Source organism: Rhamphochromis sp. 'chilingali', assembly GCF_963969265.1.
Source record: "Rhamphochromis sp. 'chilingali' genome assembly, chromosome: 1".
In the NCBI taxonomy this organism is placed as follows: domain Eukaryota; kingdom Metazoa; phylum Chordata; class Actinopteri; order Cichliformes; family Cichlidae; genus Rhamphochromis; species Rhamphochromis sp. 'chilingali'.
Window position 1 is genome coordinate 22,154,880 of NC_137929.1, and position 17,465 is coordinate 22,172,344.

The 17,465-nt window shown below is 40.8% G+C and overlaps 2 protein-coding genes across 4 annotated transcripts in view; both read right to left on the reverse strand.

The window, feature by feature from the left end:
• Nucleotides 1-9,916, reverse strand: part of dock11 (dedicator of cytokinesis 11) — a 79,611-nt gene extending 69,695 nt beyond the window's left edge. For all 3 annotated transcript variants that reach the window (XM_080906108.1, XM_080906107.1, XM_080906109.1), the window contains exons 1-4: nucleotides 9,599-9,916; nucleotides 1,891-2,007; nucleotides 833-922; nucleotides 102-184 (exon numbers count right to left, since the gene is read on the reverse strand). In XM_080906108.1, coding sequence (XP_080762234.1) covers nucleotides 102-184; nucleotides 833-922; nucleotides 1,891-2,007; nucleotides 9,599-9,703 — 395 coding nt within the window. In that variant the 5' untranslated portion in view covers nucleotides 9,704-9,916. The remainder of the gene's footprint in view (nucleotides 1-101; nucleotides 185-832; nucleotides 923-1,890; nucleotides 2,008-9,598) is intronic.
• A 1,602-nt stretch (nucleotides 9,917-11,518) lies between these two features.
• On the reverse strand, nucleotides 11,519-15,974 carry haus4 (HAUS augmin-like complex, subunit 4). The gene is made up of 9 exons (XM_080900173.1): nucleotides 15,763-15,974; nucleotides 15,387-15,526; nucleotides 14,183-14,314; nucleotides 13,747-13,887; nucleotides 13,439-13,535; nucleotides 13,195-13,340; nucleotides 12,206-12,336; nucleotides 11,926-11,994; nucleotides 11,519-11,840 (listed from the first exon to the last, which is right to left on the reverse strand). The coding sequence occupies exons 1-9, from the start codon at nucleotides 15,827-15,829 to the stop codon at nucleotides 11,657-11,659; spliced, it is 1,107 nt and encodes a 368-aa protein (XP_080756299.1). The 5' UTR covers nucleotides 15,830-15,974; the 3' UTR covers nucleotides 11,519-11,656.
• Between the last annotated feature and the right edge of the window lie 1,491 nt (nucleotides 15,975-17,465).

The following is a 17,465-nucleotide window of genomic DNA, read 5'->3' on the forward strand; positions in this document are numbered from 1 at the left end:
ACACATCTGGCTGTTTTACCTTATTTTAGCCTGTATGTTTTCCCATATATCCAAACTACATTTTCAGTTTATTCCACTCATTTCTGTCTCATGTTCCTTACCTCGGCAACATGCGGAAGTCTCCAGAATAAGCCTCGTATTTGTAGTTGATTACGTGCCAGTCAGTGTTGTACATCTTAATGCACTGCAGAACACAGAGAGCTGGATTAGCAGTGGATACGTTCAAATGGAAAAAGCGAGCCATACCAGCAAGCAGACCTTTTTTTAATGACTGTAAATCACGGAGGAGGATTTTGGGGTGACGAATCAACTTCGATCATTTTTCATGAACTCAAAATACAAGTCTGCAAAGCATCAGATACTTTTAAGTGGACTTTTTGTGTTTTTAATTCAGCATAGAACTGCAAGCAAAAAGTCTCCTGCAAGTCATCTGAATGGATCTTTGTTCAATAAATGCTGAGCAAGCCCAGAGTCTGTTTTAACTGCCCCTATGACAGTTGTTTCCGTGCTACATCGCAGTCATGACGGCTGGCAGATGAACACAGATTTAAAGCCTGGTAGAGCAGCAGTGTATGACTGCATCGTGCCAGAGAAGTCTGTTTTTCATTGCTAATACAATATTTCATCAGCGTAGCTCGTGTTTACGACTGGACGGTGAGTACTCCCGTTTCTTTATGAGCTCCCAAGGAACACGTCAGGGTCAGTATCATGCAGGCTGGTGTGAAATCATCAAGACACAGCCTGTTTTGTTGATCATTTTTACTCGTATTCTTTACTGAGCAGACTGTATTTAATGACTATATGATAATATAATGCAAAATAACTGTGGTACCTCTTTGGCAAACAGACTCCTAGCCTCCCGCTCGGCATTCTGGGGCACAGAGGGAACAACGGTCCTCCTCTGCCGGGAGATCTGAGACTCCTGTACGCATGCAAACACAAAATGAGCCACATGTGGATTCACATGCATGGTGCATGATGGAGATATTTCTCATAACATCAAACACGGGAAAAGAGAATGAGAGAAAACAGAAGACAAATATACAAAGAAACAAATTCTCTCAGTACGAAGGAGAAGAGTCGACACAAACAGATGCACCACTAGAACAAAACCACATGTGTCTGAAGCAACAGCAATAAATACCTGACTGGACCGTATGTGAGAGCTGGACTCAGCCGTGAATAACTGGGCCTAGTGTTTTGAGGATGTTCAGTGATTAATGATGGGAAAACGTCCTTTGGAAAGTAATAGTTCACAGCTCTTTGACTCGGACAGACTGAAAAAGCAGCTGATTTTGGCTGTTTACTGTGGAAATTTCAGCGCAGGTGCTTTGAGCGTAACATATTTGTAAAAGATCCATAAATCACAGGCCGTAGACGGAGCCAAAGACAGAGGCAACATATGTGACGGGTTAAGCCCTGCACTAGTTTATATTGCAAATGAGCACTTCCTTTAACTTTAACCTTCTGGGAGAATACTAGTGTAACTCTTGAAATAACAGGAATGACTTGAGATTCAAAAAATTTACTTTAAAAAGTAACTATGTTCAAATTGTTACTTTTTAAAGTGTTACAATGGTAATTAATGTCATATAGTCCTTGGATTTTTGCTATTTTAACGGTGTAACGTGGTTTTGGGGCCCAAAACAGGGTTCAAGTTTAGCTAGCAATGGGCCACCTGTGATAATAAGAAATAAACTGATAAGGATACTAAACTAAGAGCATAATAACAACTAAGCACCTGACAATATTGTAGATCTAAAGCTTATATTCCATGTAGCACAATAAACAGAACTGTTGCAGATTACAGAAGAAATCTATACAAAATAACAGTTTACACCTGTTATAAAAAATAGCTGACACATGGTTATTCTGATGGCGTGGACTCACCGAGACATCATCCACAGGGCAGAGCAGCAGGTCTCTGTGGGGGTCACTGTGGATCTGAGCCTTTCTCTGAAACACCACAGCCTCATAGTCGAGCGGTTCAATGATCTTTGGCTGCTCCTGAAGGGGGAGGAAGGAAAGGACACCAACACATGTCATTTCAAATAAACTTTTTTTCTTTTCATTTTGATCTCATGCGCCAATTATGTTTGTCTTTTCTGTGGTTCTGGTGGGCCCTGCACACCCCTGCTGTTTGAAAGCAGCTAATGAGTGTTCACCTCTGGAACTCCTCACCACCCATGCTTCAGCAGAGCCACAAGAGATTAAAGACACAACCACAAGGTTCAGAGGGCTGTCACAGTGCAGGAAAACAGCTGCTGGGAGAAATGTGGGCTGATGGGAGGGAAATAAAGCAAAAGATGACCAAAAAGGAAGAAACTGAAGATAAAGTCTCAGGTAAGGACTGAAAGGGTAGCAAAGGCAACAACTTCATCGATTCATGAAGTCTGATAAAGCTTGACAGAGACATAATGAAACTAAAAAAAAGCAAGTTCAACCAAATACCACAACAAACTATCACGACTTCCTGTTTTAAGTTTCATAGAGAAGTAGATGACAACAAATGGGCCTTTCCACGGTGTCTTAAAGAGGCATGCAGCCTCTGTTCACTGTAGCTTTCCACAACTGGGTCAGAATGTGATCTCACATATAAATCTAGCCCACTTGGAAGGATTGAAAATTAATTCCAACAAAGTTCCATTTTAAGCTCAAGTTAAGCAGAGAGAAAAGTGATGAAAAGCTTAGCCCGACAAGGCTCTGGCTCAGCGACACCACGCTGCTTGGAGGCAATCAGACTGTATGGATTTGATCAGCGTCTGTGCCCCATTAGTGAGCCGCTGCTACATAGTCTGATACACGCTTAGTGGGCAGACGCAGTGAGGAATCTAAGGAGCCGAGGTTGTAAAGAGCTGACTGAGCTTTGCAGCTGGAAGAGACTGACTGAGCGATTTTCCACCTTGTACTCTGTCATATTTCCATTCATGTAGCTGAGATTAGAGCTTTGTGCTTCTATTGCAACAGAAAGGCAGTAGTTTGGCTCCTGCTTGCCCCCCTCTCTCTTCACTTTAGGTTAAGCCTATCATTAGGATTGTTTACCTGTGCAATTATTCCGGCTGGATCCAAGCTCTCACATAGGCCTTTTGGAAATATCCAGCTTTATGATCAAATATAGCATTCACCCCTTTGATTGCATGAAAAGAGCCTTAAAACATATTTTGCTCACTTTGAAAAAATATATATGTCTTCAGCAACATCTCATATATTGCTATACACTCCCTATTTAGGCTGTATTTTTACAGTGTGTGAAAAAGTAAAGTTGAAGCTCAAAACCAAAATGCCAGCTGTTTTTTTGTATCGTTTCCTCAAATTTCTTCCTGACATATTGGATATTTTGGGGCATATTACAATTTTCGAAAGTGCGCTGGATTTAGACAAGTGCAGGCTTCTTCAGTTTAGTTAAGTAAAAGGTGTGGGACCACTTTGCACTTTGTTTATTTTTTGTTTTTTTAAAGAAAAGTGAAAAGGCAAAAAATAAGAGCTCTGCTTGTTTGCTTGTTCAAAGAGCTGAGCTCAGAAAATCCATCCAAATGTGTTCACAGATTTGCAGACTAGCTCTAACTAGAACAGAGGGGAAAGTGGGAGACCCCGAGGTAAGACTTGTAATAGATGACTCCAGGCTCAAATGATAACTTTATTAACTTTATTTTTAAAGAAACTAAAGATGATGCTCCAGACAAACAACTAGCTACATCCACTTTGGACAGGCTCCTGTTATACATGAGCGCTACTGAGACTCTATCACTGCAGCCAGCGTCACAAATCATCTGATCCAGCTCTCCTAACACTTCCACGCTCTTACTTTAGAATCAGATCTTAAACTTTGAACGTTTGTTTCAAACTGCTGCTGAAAACACATTTTTACAGGTTTGCTTTACCTTAATCTTTTCCCCTTGTTTTGGGCCACAGTTTACACCTATTTATGAATGAATCTGTTACCCTACAGCTGATTGTGTGTCTGTATGCTGGAACATGTATTCTAATCTTTAACATTTGGCTTTTATTGATACCATGAAGCACTTTGTAATTCTGTGTTTTCAAATTTGCTGTACAAATAAAGTTGTACAGAAATAATTTCAGATGTGCTAACACAGTCAGTTTGAGTTTTAACATGGTAATTATTGCCATTTTGATCAATTTTATTTCATTTTAAACCAAAACAAATGCTTTTCGTTTTCTCCAAAACCCTAAATCTTCAAATCAGGGTGCATGTTTCAGGAGTGCATGTCGGCTTCTTGAATATGGTGGCATCTGTGCATGAGCCATAAATGAAGAGAAAGTTCTCCCTTTTGTAAGTAACCAGTAATTTAGCCTGTGAAAGAAGTGTGGTACATGTACATGTTCCTCCACAATTTTCCACCAGAGCCTGACTTTCTTGGCAGTCCACACAAACCCTGTGTCTCGCATTTTTTAAACCACTAATTTAAATAAAAACTTCCTGACCCTAATGGTACTTGTGCTATGTGGATTTAAGTATTTTCCTATTTATGCTGCTATGTAGCATCTGTGCTATCATTTTACATGCAGACCCGGCGGCAGCAAAACAACACCTACAAGTCTGGTAAAACCATTACATATGGCTGTGCACCGCCCCTGCACCCAACACAGCAGCTCTGCTTCCTGTCATGTGCAACAAGCCTGAACCGCAGCGCTACAAGTCAGAGGTGACAGGCTCGGCAGCACGCACTGCCTCCACTGCAACGGTGATCACGTTACAGACAGAAGGAGGGAGTAAGAGGAAGCAAGTTGTGAAGGAGCAAGTTCTGCTTTTACTGAAGAAGCTTTGCAGCCACAGGCGGTGTCACTGATTGAGAAACAGAGAGGCACAAAGAGAGCTGAAAACAATCAAAGGGATGTAGCGCAACACTTGGGTGTAGCTTGAAAGCAGTCGAGGCTCTTTAAACTGTTGCCACCTCCAATTAGGACACACACTCACTTCTCTCAGCTATCAGTGAGCTACATTCACTGAGTACAAAGCACAACTCCCAGCCCGCCTCCATAGGACTACAATGATGACGATGATGTTGGGCAGCATGCATTTCCAGATGTCTGTGTCCCATTATGGTTCTGCAGATGTAAGGCACTCGCGACTCCAGCGTGACCGAGTGGATTTCATTACTTTTAAGAGGGGAGCTTACACAGTATATACACACACTGACATTAGAGTCACATACAGCATAAAGCAGCTCCACTGTCCCACAGCTGACCCCACTAAGTACTCCAATCTGTGTGTAAGTGAGACGCACAGGCATACGTCTGCTTAATCTTTCTCTTACTTCCTGTCTCTTTAAAAAAACAAACAAACAACGACTTGATCTTTAATCTTTACTTAATCTAGAAAAAAGCATATCTGTTCTTAGTTACACCTGTCTCTGTTCTCTGTTTTCTCCGTAATGTCATGGGTTACAGGATATCTATAGAATTTATTAATAAATGAATCTATTTATTTATAGATTTCTGTATCGATTGTCTACAGAATATCTGACAACAATCCATGGAAACAAGATGCACTCAGGCATCTTGTTTTATTTAGATACCCTGATTATGACAAAGCTATATTTAAAATACCAATATGACTCATATCACATGCCAGTACCAATTCTTTTGTTTTTTGTACAGTATTTCCCACACATAAAAACTTGCTAACGATTAAACTTGGAATTAGGAACAACTTTTAGGGATCTTTTCCTCCTTTTTTAGCCATCCACAATCGATTTATTTTGAAAGTTTAGTCACTGCCAATCAGCTAGGCCCGACTCTTCCCACTTTGTGTTTTCACTTATGACTGGTTCTCCAGTCTGACGGCTTTTGCGGCAGTGCTCGGTATCATTTAGCCACTTTCCCACAGAGTCTATCACCCTGCAGTCAAATGGAGGCTAATTGCCAGCTGGCAATAGAATTCCTTCTTTTGCTCCAGAGATCTGCTGGGAGCTGGCGTGCTGCTCTAACCTGCAGTCCTTGGAGAGCTAGCGGATATGCAGCAATGCTCCTATTGGGACTACCATCAGATGCACTCCAAGACCCTTAGAATGGGATCCATCTGAAGGATGATGCTCGGCTATTAATTTTCAATTTGACCAATCAAATATCTCTTTTTACGAGGGGGAAAAAAAATTCCATTTATAAAATAGATTTTAAAAAAATCTCTTCACTCTTCAACAGATTAAATGGCCACTGACTTTGGAAAATGCTACCTTATTTGTAGAAACAATGACATGAGTCATCAACCCCCATATCTGCCAAACCGACATTCAGCCAATATATCGATGGCTTCCTGTGCCACTAGTCCAAAATCCAAAGATATTTCATTTTCACATTTAAAAAGCTGGATTCCAACATTGTTATAGCTACTTCCCACTTCCTTTATTTCCCCAGTGGGGCACTACAGCAGATGGATCCTTATATTGGACTTATTTTTTCATCCATTGCAACCAACACCTGGGACACACTACCTTCTGACCCCCTGAGGCTGGGTTTATGACTCCTCCTGGTCTCAAACCAGGGGACTTTTGCATGAAAGGCAAATGTGTGAACCACAGACACACCACAGATCCCAGCAACTCCCAGTGGCTGTTTTCTGAAATTATAAATCACTGTGTACTTGTTATCAGATTACCTGAGAACACACAGCAGGACTCACGTTTATCAAGTCAGATTAAATAACGCCAGAGACACCGGCACAACACAGAGCGGTAATCACACGGTTTCAATTTTAGGATTGGTACGTTATCATTGTCCAATTGGTTCAAAGCAATTTAATATAATAGAAAACAAAACACACACACAGATGTGGATTTGATAGCAGGACTTTCTAGGAACAGCAGGAAGCCCAATAACCACTAACACATCTCTAATGGGAATTTCCATGGAACACAGTTGGCTCAAGGCCAGACAAAAACCCACATGTTCTCCATTGTGTAGTTTCCTTTTAGTTTTTCTATGTTTTATGTCATATATAACACTGTGCAAAAATCTTTGGCTTCCAAGGATCCAGATTCTGTTGCATCTTTTAAACTGGTCTCGACCGATAGTTCTCTGAGCTTTCTGAAGATCCTTAAAGTCTTGATTTGGACCCTGGGTGCTTTTTGTTTGTTTGCTTCGTTAACCCAGATAACGCTGGCATATGAATCATTCAAGCATAAAACAGGTACCTAATCAGGGGATGTCTGCACAGACAGCTTAGCAAAGAGCCAATTTTAATGTTGGTAATTACAGCCTGTCGCAAAAACATAGAATTTGTTCCCATTTCTTTTGTTGAATCTATGAAAAATATCAAAGATAACACAAACATAAAACTGTAGTTTTTGTACGTCCATTCCAACAAAAGCCTATTAGCCAAAAACGTGGTATATTTCAACATAGTTTGCAGTATGTCCTTAAAAAAATGAAGGAAAGTGGACAAATGGAGGATAAGCGAAAAAGTATCAGGACTAAAAAGTTTTTTACACCAGACGACCCGTATCTGAAAGTCATGTCCTTAAGAAACAGGAAGTCCTATGTCCTGTTTAGGACCTGAGAGACACATCTGGGCCTTCAGTTGATTCATCCAGTGTTCGCTGAAACATCATCAGCAATGATCTCAATAGAAGAGGGACTGTCATGAAGCCACTCTTAGAGAAGGGAAATGGGGAGAAAAGGCTGGAGTACGTCAAATTACACAAGGCTCAAAATCAAACAAGCTGTGAAAACAGATCTTCTAAAGAGATGAGAAAAAGTCAGACGGCTTCAAGAGAAAAGTCCAATAGTGAGTTTTTACAGCCATGTGTAAAACTCAGCAGAGGCTCTTATGAGGGTTTGGGACTGCATTTCACTCACTGGTGTTTGGGATCTCGTCGAAATTGATGAATTTATGAAGGCAGAAAAGAACTATTAGATTTTAATCCACCATGCAATACCATCTCACAAAATAACTCTAGAAGTCATGGATGTACCAATACCCAGACCTCAACATGACTGATGCAGTGTTTCGACACTTCGACAGCGACCGATAACCACAGCAGAGCTCCGAATGTTCTTCAAGACGGTTGGAGAATTTACTACTACTTTAGGAACAAACTGTTTTTGCCTTATGCACTCTAGAGAAGAGATCAAAACAACTTGCTTCAGATAGTGAGGGGCTTCCCCAAGGCCCAGCAGAAATACTGATTACTTGAAATGAATTACAGAAATCTAATCTAGCAAGAATAAAAATATGGAGCCTGTAATGAGTATCATAGCCCAACTTTAAGTTTTATTCAACATTCTCCTTAGAAACTGATAAGATAGTTATTTTTTTCCTGTTGGGGCCCAGGAGTAGAGTCCTCTTCCTATAAGACCAACTCTCCTGAGACTAAGCTAAGAATGAATCCGCAGACACAGTCACAGAGGATGCATTGGTCACAGCATGCCCAAGGGAATCCCCATGTGAAATTAGCACAGGCCATGCACCCTCCACAAAACAGCATTTGTTCTCAGCTGCAGCCCAACCTTAAAACAGGAAACAGTAGACATACACACAGCCACACAACACTCTCACCTCTGTAAAAAGAAAAACAATCAGTGCCTTATCACAGGGTTTTTAAACTTGGAAACGCCTTACATCACACAACTCAAGATGAGCATCATGAGACTGATCTCAAGGGGAACAAGAGTTTATCTCTTATCCAAACTAACCTAGAACTAAAAGGAAAAAGATGCAAGAAGCCGCAGTCACACAAACACAAAGCGGATGAGTTGGCAGATGCATTTTGTTAAAAGAAAAAGAAAACAAGTCATTATTAGGCAAGTGTTAATGCTGCGCTGACATCACTGTGGTTTAACTTCAAGACAAATGTCACGCCTTCGATTTACTGTTATGAAAATCCTTCCCCTGACACACAAATGCTGCATCAGCAGGATACTAAACGCTGTTCATTTCAAGCCACTGCGCCTAATCCCAATGACAGCCACCAGCATCGACATTCATTCAAAGAACACCTTCTGCTTTGCACAACCATCGAGACAAATGTGATAAAAAGCAATTACGGAGACAGGCTTCTCTATGCACAATGTGAGCAATTTCCAGCAGAAACAGAGAGGCGAGCACTCACAGCCAGACACACACACACTGCTCCAAGGCAAGGACAGGGAAGCCATGCTGCTGCAGCTGTCCAACTGGCACTGCTCTTCATCCGCCAGCACACAAAAGGAGCCGCACAGAGCTGAGAAAGCGTGTGTGCTAGAGGACGCTGTCATTTTATTTATTTATTTCAAATAAAGGCCGTTTAGAAAAACCAAGCCACCACGTGGAGTGGATTTAAAGCACATACCTGCTCCCACAGTGACCCTGGTTTATAAGCCTTTGCACAGGTTGCAGCAGTGGCAGTTATGCAGACATACCAGGGCTTTACAGAAAGATGTAATAATGAGGACACGGACGGAGCGCGAAAACTCACAAAACAGACATAAAAGTCCAGGAAGAAGAGCAGCCACCTAGAAAGGAGGACTAGTCCGTATAGGCTTATCCTCCCCGAGGAGGGCAGAGTGGAGGGGGGTGGAGGGGGTCGGCTATGAGTTACATTATCCCTGGTGGCTAAAATGACCGGTTCACAGCCAGCCTTTAAAAAGCTCCGCTCACCACAAGGTCCACGGTGGTCCTCACAGCCTCCGACACGCTCTGTCTGACTTCCGCGGCCGTCCCGGGTTTGCTCAGCCTCTTTGTGAATTTTCGCACCTCAGACATTTCGCTCCCCTTTTAGATAAATAAAAATCCTCTTCCTCTTCTTCTTCGGATATGAGCATGCCGCGGTACCGGACGGAGCGGCGGGCAGCGCTGTTTCCTGACAGCCAGATGTGAGACGGTGCTGGAGGTGAACCAGCCAGCGGTTCACGTCGCGAGGCGGGGCCGTTGCTGCTGGTGGTGCTGCCACCGTTGCTGCTGATGATGCTGGAAGGAGACCAAAGAGGGGCTGACAGCGTGAGATGCTTCACTCGGACCCACTTCCGTTTCTCCCGCCCCGGCGGAGAGCAGATTCAAAGATCGTCAGTGTGAGATGATAACACGGTCCACATACAAGGACTGCAAACACAGGTCGCATTTGGAGAGTTTATTACATTTTTTTTAGCGTCACAGGTGGGCTTTTTAGGTATTACTTATTCTTGAAAAAAAAAAAGCCTGACATTTACATTACTAGGATAAGCGACAAAAAGAAGTAGAAGTCCATAAATAAAATATCACAAAAACGAGATTTAATAAGTGATGTACAGAAAGGCACATTAACAATCAAGACTTCCAAAAACAAAAAACAAAACAAAATCAGTTTCAAAATATATGAGAAGCTTAAAGCTGTGTTTTGTTGTTTTAACTATTTATTGTGGAAATTAGAAATCGCAGTGATTTATTGGTCATTAAAACGTATTCTGAATTTTCAAATTGATAATTATTCGTCTCATAAGTCAGCTCTACCAGCTATCTGTGCAACAATTTTCTTTTGAATCTTATAGAGGAGTTTGTTTTTGTTAATGATGTTTATCAAGACACACAAAAAGAACAAAAAAAGCGGTGCTCAGAAAAGGAAGGAAGGAGAGAAGAGATCAGGATGACTTTAGACTTTAGTGGTGTTATCAAGGGCTGTACTGAGTGCAAAGCTGAACAGATGAAATTCTGAGAGATGATTATAGAAGACTGAAACATAACCATTTCCCCTTCATCCAAATATAAACACACACACACAGAATGTGGTATAACGTGGGGGCAAGGGCCCAGAAAAATATCCTCCCCTGGCCCATCACAGAATTGTTACGCCCATGGTTTGATGTCTGTATACGTTATGTTTCTGGTCACATCCACCCACTTAACAAGGGTACAGCGCCACAGCAAATTGTCTGTTTGTTTCTTTGTTTCTTTGAAAATTTGAACTTTGTGATGTTTAATCTTTAGTTTTTATTGTATATCCAACATACTGTCAGTGTGTCATCTATCTATCTATCTATCTATCTATCTGTTGATCAAACCTTTTGTTTCAGAGGGGCAGCCAATGGGAAGAAATTTGGTTTAAATGGAGGAGGAAGGGAGTTAAGAAGGGGTTGTGACGAGGTCAGGAATAAAACAAACAAGGACTATTTTGAACTGTGCAAAACTGCTCTATAAGAGTTAAAGAATGCCGGGAATAAATTAAGTATGTGTCCCCTTTATATATATTTATTAGAGCGCATCTTGTGACATCTGAAGTATTAGTACGCAGGAATTTGGCTCATTTGATGTCTTGGATTATAAAACATTGTTCCGAAGATGTGAAACAGGTTGTTTATCAGTTACCGAATCTCATCCTTCAGGTGCGATAGCTGGCTCCAGGTAAAGCTAATAGTACACTGCCACCCTGTGGACTATTCCACAAACTGCAGCAAACGAAGTGCCACCTGTAGTCTGCAGCGGTTCAGTTTTATGTTTCAGGAGTCCTGTTATCTGAAATAATATGGACATGCTACAAAGTTACTGCAGGCTAAAGGCCCACAGTTTGTGTCTGTGGCGTGAATAAGGCACGGCGGGACCACAGAGCAATGTTCAGAGCCAACTTTATTTGATTCACGTCACACCACAGTGTCCAACAATTAAAAGCCAGCATGTCATTCTGTGGAATTCCAGAGCGGGATGAGGGCAAGGCTGGCATGTGTCAGCATCAGATATGCCCTTCACTTAGTCGTTATACTGGGTGAATTCTTTCAGTGCCCAGTTCTTCATCTCCATCTCCTGCCGTAATCTGCAGTACTCCTCAGCCAGCGCCTCAAAGTCTTTGCCCAAGATCTCGAAGGAGGCCAGCTTTAACTCGACAGACTGCTTTTCCGCTTTACACGCCTTCAGCTCAGACTCCAGCTTCTCCCTGAAAATGAGATCCGACGAGCTGGTTAGGTTTGGACAAAGGGATCAGTCAGAATGTAGCTTCAACAGAAGAATTTTAGTCTTGCCTTATTTTTCTGTGAGCAGAAATCGAGTCAGGCGTGTATGTATCCAGCTGGATTTCCACCATCTCCGCCCTTTAAAAATGAACATGAGAAACAGGAATGTGTGTATAGTTAATGCATCTCATTTTTGACTATGAGTCACGACTGGACTATCAGCACTGGATTAAAACATTCTTAGTACGAAATGCAGTCCAACTATCTGATTTACGAGAGCGTTAGAGTAATGCAAATGGCCTTATATAGAAACCAAGTCTGATGTACTGAAGCACTGAAAACGGCTTACTTTATCTTCTGCAAGATTAATTCACATTTGCCTTCAAAGTAATCCAATTTCTTCCTTTCCAGATCTGTCTGGATCTTCAGCCTGTGGTTCAAGATGAAAGACTGGAAAAGCTGAATGCACTTTGTCAGCTCCTGTGTATGAAAAGAGCAAACAGTGACTAAGCAAACAGAACACATTTACGCATTTCATGCAGCTTAATGTGGTGAGTACATTTCCTCGAAGCATATCCTTATTCCCCCCCTTCCCCAAGTGCCTCGACCAATTCATGCTTGCAGTGCTATCACTTTAAAAAGAAGCTAGTTAGCACTGTGACTTTGTGACTTGCAAGCTTGCTTATTACTACTAGCGCCCCATGTTTTTGGCTTTCTGACCCGAGCATTTTAAAACCATGTTTTATCAAATCTGACTGCGGTTCAAGTTTGTTTATATAATAGTTTAAAATTATATGTGGTGTGGTGACTTGCTCATATCAGAACTTTGTAATACATTTTAATTTCATCAAAATAAAAAAGCAGAACCAGACAATGATGGGCTGATGCAGTTTTTCCTCAAGGATACCTTATAAATGTTGGTCTCAGGATAATAACCACTTAGTCAAGTCAGAATGAGCATTTTGATGAATGATGCAGTGTGCAGAAAATCACAGGTGCAGGAATTCATGGATCCAGCTTTTTCCACTTCTAATAAGATACCAATACTTTGGCTTCAGGTGTCTGCTAATCCACTGTCAGTGTTAATGTAATGAGCTGAATCCCTCACTCAAAGAAAGAGCCTGGGATGATTGATGAAAGCATAAAACTTACTTTTTTTTCTCTTAATTTTGTAGTAAAAATTTAATGTGAGAAATAAAATGTAACAAAATTAAATTGAAGAATAGTAATTCACTATACTGGTATTCATTAGTAAAATTATAGCGTTACAGTAAACACAGAACTGCATGAAATAGACTGGACTGCTGATCGATATCCCCACTAAAAGCATTCCCTTACAGTGAGGTAGAGCTCAGTCTGTCTCTGCAGAAGAACCGTGTTTTCTCTGCACGTCTCCTTCAGACTTTCTGCTCTTTTCTTCTCTTTGTCCAGCTGTGCTGACAGATGAGACAGCTTGGCCATCTTTAGACCCTCGCTCTCATGCTCTAGAAGAAATCACAAAACAGCAGGTTAGTCGTTGTGTCGAGTGAACAGAATGACGTGGTATGAAGCCATGTGGTGAAAGTGTTTGTAGCTGCTGTACCCCATTCAGGCTGATAGTAAGAGAGAAGGCTCAGACACTTTTCTTTGAGATGTTTCTCCAGCTGTCTTGGTAGACCCTGTTTCAGACTTTGTACATTCTAGTAAAGAAAATACAGCGTGGGCATGAGGAAAGCATTTGTAGTTTGAATTCATTATCAAAAAAAATAAAATAAAATAAAATAAAAGGAATATTAAAAGAAGTTTCCCAAACGGTTCTGGTGGTGTGCATGTTTTTATGGGTTTACGCTAAACAGATGCAGCACATCCCAAACAGATTTTAACTTGCATGTACTGAATTTTATGATTCACCTTCTCGGAAGGCATGAGCTCCATCACGAGCTGGGGGGTCAGGCCCAGGACCGACGGCTGGTCCTGGTTTGTTGTGTTACTGGGATCCAGCTGCCTGACACACTGAGCCACCAGTAGACACCTCTCCATCGTCTCATAGAACTATAAAGGAACAAACGCAAATTATTTGTTTTATTATATGTATTTTTTTTTAAGATCATCATTAGTAAGAGTCTCCTAATCGATTAAAAACTCCATGTGATAAACTTTTGTCTATAAACTTTTATCTGACCGTTTATCTATAAAAAACATTCAATAAAGTCGTTTTAGCCGTACAGCGAGATGAAAATCTGCTCAAAATTTGACAAAGAACATACAATGAATGCTTGTTAGCCTGTCCATAGCTCACTGATAGCTCTTTATGCACTTTTAAACTGTGTAAAGAAGTGAAATGTACCATGTTCTGGTCAGGGGGTACAGTGGCATGGTGCTTCCTGACACAGTGGTTCTGGATCATCTCCTGCAGCCCTCTGTGCAGGCTCTCGGAGCGCAGCCATTGAAGTTTCTGAATCTGCAGCTTCTTTTCAGCCTGGGAAAAAAACCCCAAAACACTCACACATGTAAGGACTCACACAGTACCTCACAAAATCGGTCAGATCCTGTCCCAGTTCTAGAAAGAAGGCTTAACAAACTTGGAGCCAGACCCTAAACACTGAGACAGGAACCTTTGAGATTTGGAGTCGAGAACAGCTGATCAGGCTTAGGTAACGATGAGTCGCTCCATCTTGAATTAAGCACCTTTATGGGTGCTGGAAAAATAAACCAAAGCATTAATGGTAACCCCGTCAATAAAGATCAGGGTCTCTATTTGAATTCAGTTTCATTTTTAAATGCAATCGTTCACCTGTTACGTGACGAGGTTATAGGAGATGAAAATAAAATGTAATACAAATATGGACCAAACATAAAAGACTTCTGTGATTTTAACATTGTAGTCCAACCTGAAACTTCCACTTTACATGTAAAAATCTGACTCTGTGGCTTCTGATGACCAATCCAATGCAAATAAAGCTTTTGAAATGAAATATTGTTACAACATATTCAGACTGCCTGAAGCCTGTATTCACAAAACCCATTGTAAGATACATTTAGTCCAGCTGTTTAGTCCATGTAGCGCTCACTACATGTCTGGCTATCCACACAGCTTTTTCAGGTTTTGCAGGAGAAAATTTGCCAGTGAGCAGGTTATTCGAACATAATCTGTTTCTCTGGTAAACGACACAGAGGTTAAGTTAGCTCTCTTAAAACTATAAATAAACAAACAGCTTCTTTTATTGCAGTATTTTTCAGTTTTTTTTAAAAAAAGACTGTTCTCTTGAGCAGAGAAAGGGTCGATCCATGTTGTTGCAATTCTTAGTTCTCGCCAGTAGAGGTCAGTAAGTCACAGACTATTTATTGAATCATAATGAGTGGACTAAAATCTCATTTCCATAGAGGTGTGACAAATTATGACTCCTCATTTCTGAATAGTACAAGACAAAAAAAATACAAGAAAAACTGTTCCATGACCCAGTTTGAATTATTTTTTAAAACTCTACACTGATTAACTTCTGTGTTGATAAAAACAAATAGGAACAAATAGGAACAGGAACGACAGACACCTTGTCCAGCTCTGTTTTCAGCGGAGCGGTGAGTCCGGTTTGATCCACATGCTGTGCCAGAGTGGCCAGGAGTTTACAAAACTGCGGGTTCTGGATCAGATCTTCTTCAGTCATGTGACACAGTGGAAAGGAGGCGAGGACTGAGGGGAAAGGCACAAAATGCAGAGAAGTAATTAAGGACGGCCAAACTAAACGGACAATAGTAAATTTGGCAAGAAAATAAAGCTAAAAGAGCCTACTTTCGTATTTAACAATAACATCGTTATTTATACATTAATAGATAATACTTTAAACTACGTTAATTTATTACATCTACTTTCTGTTATTGCTACAATATAGGGTTACTAGTAGATATGCAGTCCACTTGTCTTCTTACCCTGTTGATGCAAAGTGTCACCCTTCCCAAGCGACGATATGTTTGCTGTCTCGGTACTACCGGACATTTTCCAATTAATTATTGTCCTTAGTATCCAAACATACAGGAGGTTTGTGGATTTGTGAACTATTTCTTTCAAACACGAAGACGAGCTGAAATCTTAAACACGTACTTCCTGAATCAAGTTGCGCGCGTTTGCCGGAAGCCTTCTTATTGGCTAACTGGACCACGTGGTCATACAGCGGTCCCTGGGTGACGGCAACGTGCTATTCACGAGAGCGTGAGGTGTTGAAGCGGAAAATATCGAGATTTTAATCTTTTCCCACTAACAACTAAACGTCCTTTGACATTAATATTAATAAAGTGACATGGCTTAAGATAAAACTGAATGTTTGTTGTTGTTAAACAACAATTACAGTAACAACAACTAGAAGCTAAAGAACGCATTTGGCCATTATGACACTATCAGAATATTCTCTTTCTTTTGTGTCTTTTGCTCCTCGATATTCTTTTTATTTTCAATTTTCCTGTTGTACTTTTAATTGTATCACATTTTTAGTTCATTTCTTGTTCATTTGTTTTTTTTAAATTAATTTTTAATCTTCACTTTTTGCTTACTGCTCACTTGGTTTGTTTGCTTCACTATCTGCATAACCTCCGATTAAAGATGTTGGACTTTTGCTTTGTCTCCTCTGGGTTCTCTTTCCCTGTGTTCCTTATAATTGGCATCTTATCCATCTACAAACAGGTATTTCACAACCACATGACAGAGGATAAGGCATGCACTGCTGTGTCTCTGGGCTTTCCTTGAACAAGCAGTTAATAAAATTGACGAATAATCAAAATGTGCTTTGACTCTTATAGCTCGATGTTGGGGAGTAAAATCAATAAATGACTCAAATTATGTGTATATGGTCAAATTATATATGATCAACTATGTGCTGCAAGTTAGGTGGAGAGGGTGTTCATTGGACAGAGATGGGGCTCTCGTGTTTTCATGCTGACTGTCAGTCTCCTCGTCCTTAAGATGATTTTGTTTTCGTGCCCTGGGCTTGTATGATCACCTCGCACCACGGCGGTTGCTGGCAGCGGAACTAACATCGCTTTGAACCTCCAAGGAGATATGATATTAGAAGCAGATGTCTCGTTGTGCTTTAATAAATGACAATCAAGTTTTTACATTCCACTAAATTTGGGGGATTTTTGGCTGTGGGATTTCTCCTGCTTGCTTTTTCTGTTTTTGATTATACAGCAAAGAAAATGGATTCAAAGACGTGGAAATATCCTTCTACATGTCAAGCAGAACATTACTAGCAGGGGGTGATTGGCAGGACTATGGCGCACACTGCCCTGTTTATTTACAGGCAATAAAACCCAGTATGTTCATCACTGTTAAAGTAGATTATTTATTTATTCTTTTATTGGGCCTGTCAAGTCTTTACAGGCTACATCAGCCCCTGTATTTATCAGTTTCTCTTCCATACATATTATATGTACATATGGGGCTGCACAATACTGGTATTCTTGTAGAGTGTCTTTTCCACATGAACTCTGACTTCTCATGTTTGCTTCTCGCAGCTGTTTCCTCGCAACAGTCCCTGTCCATATCTGGTCTTCTCAGTGAAGGATTTCTTACCTAAGATTTGCCAACACTGCGTGTACTTCTCTCCCAGTAAGCGTTAGCCAGCTTTAAACTTTGTGGA

Bases quoted from the DNA above. Each gene is read 5' to 3' on its own strand.
- haus4 (XM_080900173.1), bottom strand. From the start codon at position 15,829: ATGTCCGGTAGTACCGAGACAGCAAACATATCGTCGCTTGGGAAGGGT. The intron at 13,341-13,438 runs GTACAGCAGCTA...GATTTCTTCTAG, and splicing joins TTACTATCAGCCTGAATGGG to AGCATGAGAGCGAGGGTCTA. The intron at 11,841-11,925 runs GCAAGACTAAAA...TCTCATTTTCAG, and splicing joins TCTGCTCACAGAAAAATAAG to GGAGAAGCTGGAGTCTGAGC.